We start from the raw sequence: 5,000 nt of genomic DNA on the forward strand, positions 1-5,000 counted from the left end.
ACATGATCTCGGAAGAGGCGTCGCAGTGGGTCTCCACCCTCAGCGTACACATGCACACATACACACCTTTGGCCATGGGCCCGTTGCCGACCATGAGCTGGATGGAGAGGTGGGCGCCTTCCATGCCCAGCGGGGGCTTGAAGTGGAAACTGGTGTTGTACTGGGGGTCGTGCTGGGTCACGGCAACCGCCGCCGTCTTCTTCGTCTTAATTACGCGGCGCTGGTTCAGGAGCGACACCTTCACCCAGGTCCATTGCTCGCTGTTCGACGACGGGAACTGTGGGAGGAGGACACCGAGATAAGAGGAGGAAGAGTTTTACGAGGCTGCTGGCTGGAGATCCAAATATAATGATATGAAAAGACTGGTTAAAAAGAATACACGCACAGCGAAACGTAACTATGAAATTAAGGTTGCCAGACAAACGAGATCCAACCCCAAGGGCTTCTTTCATCTCTACAGACCAGAAAATAAGGAAAGGACAGCCCCGATTAAAAAACGACGATAATGTTATGATAGAGTTGGAGGAAAGAATGAGTAAAGAGTTTAACAAATATTTTTTATCGGTATTTACTAAAGAGAGGTTAGATAAAGTGCCTGACTGCGATCCAATTTTCAGTGGGGATGAAGAAAGTAGACTAACAAATATCAGCATTAGTAAGGTAGAAGTAGTCAAGCAGATTCAATGATTTAAAGCTACAAAATCCCTGGGCCAGACGAAAATTTTTCCGAGAGTGCTTCAAGAGTGTAAATTTGAAACCTGTAACCAGTTAAGAAATATTTAATAAGTCGGTAGGAACTGGTTTTGTACCTATTGCTTGGGGGCAGGCAAACGTTGTTCCTATTTTCAAAACGGGAGATAAAGCATCTAATATGCAACTGCAGACCAATCAGTTTGACATCAGTTATAGGTAAAATGCTCGAATCAATAATAGTTAACAGAATAAGAGATCACATCGAGAGACATAATTTGTTTCATGGCTCACAGCATGGTTTCTCCAAGGGTAAGTAATGTGTGACTAATCTTCTATCTTTTTACACTAATGTATACAGTATAAGGCGTCAGATAACAATGATAGTTACGATGTTATTTACCTTGACTTTAGCAAAGCGTTCGACAAGGTGCCCCACCAGAGACTACTAAATCAAATCAAAGTCCATGGCATAGGAGGAAAAGTGTTAGAATGGATCAGTGACAGAAAACAGCGGGTCACCATGAATGGTATAAAATCCAAATGGTGGATCTGTTTGTAGTGAAGATCCCCAGGGCTCGGTTTTGGGTCCCTTATTGTTCATTATGTACGTAAACGACTTGAACAATGGGATTGATAGTGATGTAAGTTTGCGGACGACACTAAGATAGGACGCCTAATTTGGTCAGGAGACGACGCAGAGATTCTGCAGGATGATCTTAACAAATTGTTCACATAGTCGGTGAAATGGCAAAAGGACCTCAATGTCTCAAAGTGCAGCGTGTTACACGTAGGGCTACACAACCCTGAAAATAGATATAGCTTAGATAACACGTTTTAGAGAAAACTGAGAACGAGAGACACTTGAGAGTCCTAGTGAATCCTGACCTTAAATCCAGGAAACAGTGCATTAGCACCAGGAATAAAGCTAACAGAGCACTATGTTTTATTGCTAGGACGGTTACGAATAGAAGTGCAGAAGTAATTATCAAACTCTATTTAGCATTAATTAGACCTATCCTTGACTATGCGGTACAGTTTTGGTCTCCGTCTTATGGAATGGACATCAATTCACTAAAATCGGTACAAAGGAGAATGACCAAAATTATACATGGGCTCAGAAATTAACTTTACTAAGAGAGGCTTAGGCATCTTAACTTACATTTTCTGGAAAGACGCAGATTGCAGGGTGATCTAACAGAGGTATCCAAGTGAATCAAAGGCTTTAACAAGGGTGACGCAAACAAGGTTATCATATTAAGACAGAAGGGCAGGACTCGCAGTAATGGACTTAAACTGGACAAATTTAGATTTAAGAAGAAAATAGGAAAGAATTGGTTTACTAATAGGGTGGTCAACGAATGAAATAGACTCAGTAACCATGTAGTGAGCACTGACACTATTGAGTGTTTTAAGAATCGGTTAGACAACTTTATTGATGGGGATGAAAGGTGTTGATAGACAAGGACCTGCTTAGTGTAGGCCTCATGGTCTCTTGCACTCTCCTTCATTTTTATGTTCTTATATATGTATATATATACATATATATATGTAAGAGAAGATTTGGAAATCTGGGATCCATATTGGAAAACAGCAAACACCAGATTCAATTGAAGGGTTTATTTATTTATAAACCCTTCAATTGAATATGGTGTTTGCTGTTTTCCAACATATATATATATATATATATATATATATATATAATATATATATAATATATATATATATATATATATATATATATGATTTCAAGAAATCTACAGCGACAATGGCGTTGTTGAGTTTATATTGGAGCTTTAATTTCTCTCGTGCAACAAGTTTCTGTGAAGGTTCCAAATAGCTGAGAAGGTGTCCAAAAGACATTAGGTGTGGTTTTCTCTTTTTTAATTCTCCTATACGTATTTCGACCTTACTCGGTATAATACGTATAGGAGAATTAAAAAAGAGAAAACCACACCTAATGTCTTTTGGACACCTTCTCAGCTATTTGGAACCTTCACAGAAACTTGTTGCACGAGAGAAATTAAAGCTCCAATATAAACTCAACAACGCCATTGTCGCTGTAGATTTCTTGAAATCATGTATACAACATGGCCTCCTACCAATATATATATATATATATATATATATATATATATATATATATATATATGTGTGTGTGTGTGTGTGTGTGTGTGTGTGTGTGTGTGTGCGCGCGCGTGTGTGTGTATTTACCTAGTTGTATTTGTCTAGTTGTATTTTACGGGTAGGGGAGCTATGCTCGAGGTGATCCGTTTTTGTATCTCGCAAGATCAAGTTTGTTTTTAAATTCTTGTATTGCGTTTGCACAAACTATTTCTTTGTCCAATTTGTTCCATATATCTATCACTCTGTGTGGGAAGCTGTTCTTTTTCAGGTCTCTTCTGTAGTTGTCCTTTTTGAGTTTCATTACATGTCCTCTTGTTTTTCCTCTGTCCCACTTTAATAAGTCCTCTCCATCAAGGCGTTCTTTTCCTTTTATAATTCTGTAGATGGTTAGTAGGTCCCCTCGTTCTCTTCTTTGTTCCAGGGTCGGCAATTCCAATTCGGTCAGTCTTTGTTCATATGTCAGGTTTGAAAGCGTTGGGGCCACCTTTGTCGTTGCTCTTTGTATTCTTTCTAATTTTCTTATATTCTTTTTTGTACTGGGTGATCATATCAGAACTGCATATTCCAGTTTTGGCCTTATCAGTGTTTGTAATATTTTAAAATAATTTCCTTATCCAAGTATTTAAAGGCCACCTTTATTGATCTCAACAAATTGTATGCTTCTCCGATTATTTTATTCATATGTTTATCCGGCGACATGTCTTTGGTGATGATTACTCCTAGGTCCCTTTCAGAATTTACGTTCTTTATTTCTTTTCCGTCAACTTTATACTGTCCTGATATCCTATTCTTTCTTTTCCCAAATCCGATTATACTGCATTTCTTGATGTTGAATTGTACTTCCAATCTCTTGCTCTACTCTGAGACTTTGTTCAGATCACTCTGTAATGAGTCAGTCTATTTCGGAGTTTATTCTCTTTAAAAACTTTGCGTCATCCGCAAAGAACTTCATGTAACATTCAATACTTTCGTGCATGTCATTCACATATATAGCAAACATTATCGGAACTAGTACTGACCCCTGTGGGACGCCACAGCTCATTTCTTTCCATTTTGAATATTTGTCTCTGAGCACTACTCTCATTTTTCTTCCATGTAGGAAATCCTCCATCCAATTCAATAGTTTTCCATGTATGCCTCCTATTGTTTCCAGTTTATATAGCAATTTGTTTGCGTATCAGGACAATTTCCCCCGGAGGACAATTTCCCCCGTTGACAATTGCCCCCTGGGACAATTGTCCCCCTAGGAAGAAGATAGGGAGGGAGTGGTGGTAGCAGTGGGAGGCGCTAAGAAAATGGCAGGGATGATTAAGGAAAATGGAGGAGAAATAGACTGTTGTTATAAATTATATTGATGTACTAGAACATCTACCCCTAAATAGTTAAAACATTTTAAACCAACTAAACAATACTAAAAAGAAATAAAATAATTAAAATAATTTGATTAAAACGTTAAGTCTACCTTTTCAATTTTTAGCTTCGTCATTAAAAATATATTCAAAAGCTAATAATCATAATTTAGCTTGTTCAAACCCTATATTATTAGGGAAAGAATTGCGGACTTCCTGCCAAAGCCTTTCTAAAGTACCATATGATTATATATTAGTATTTTCTGGATCTACGGAATTCCTATTGTGAAAAACAACACGATGATCAACCCCCCCTGTTTTTAATTTCAACTTATTATATCCAGGCCAACCATCTGTATTGATTACTGTGAAAATAGGCGTTTCTATAGCATAAAAAATAAAACGTGTTTCTGTATTTCTTTTTAGGACTAATTTTGTTCTTATTTTCTTTGTGTTTCTACAAAGAATTTCCAAACATAAAAATCCTTGGTTTTATATTCTCGCCTACGCTGGTCTTTTTTCTTAAAAAGATGCGTGTGTTAAAGTTTGTATGGACAAGGTTGCCTAAGTTTATTCTAGTTAACCCTTTACTTGGGTTCTCAATTTATTGCAGATTTCGTTACTTAGAAGCGAGAATGAAAACGTTCCAAAACTACTTCATTTGTAATGTCGTACATTTATTGCATTTGTTATTTGATCCATAGTGAACTATTAATATATTAAACTATTATAAGAACTTTGTTATTGATTTGTCATACTCAAAGAAAATCATTTTCGTTAAATACCATTGTGTTGGCGTATATTGGAGATGATTGTTGGAGAACTTTTATAAGA

The 5,000-nt window shown here is 37.2% G+C and overlaps 1 protein-coding gene across 1 annotated transcript in view; it reads right to left on the reverse strand.

Annotated features, from left to right (window-relative positions):
- The window catches only part of LOC143039911 (synaptotagmin-15-like), a 1,008,258-nt gene that overhangs the window by 1,671 nt on the left and 1,001,587 nt on the right, over positions 1-5,000 (reverse strand). The window contains exon 9 of the mRNA XM_076210269.1: positions 67-277. Within this exon, the coding sequence (XP_076066384.1) occupies positions 67-277 (211 nt within the window). The remainder of the gene's footprint in view (positions 1-66; positions 278-5,000) is intronic.

Source organism: Oratosquilla oratoria, chromosome 27 (genome assembly GCF_046742065.1).
Source record: "Oratosquilla oratoria isolate Oo_2021 chromosome 27, ASM4674206v1, whole genome shotgun sequence".
In the NCBI taxonomy this organism is placed as follows: domain Eukaryota; kingdom Metazoa; phylum Arthropoda; class Malacostraca; order Stomatopoda; family Squillidae; genus Oratosquilla; species Oratosquilla oratoria.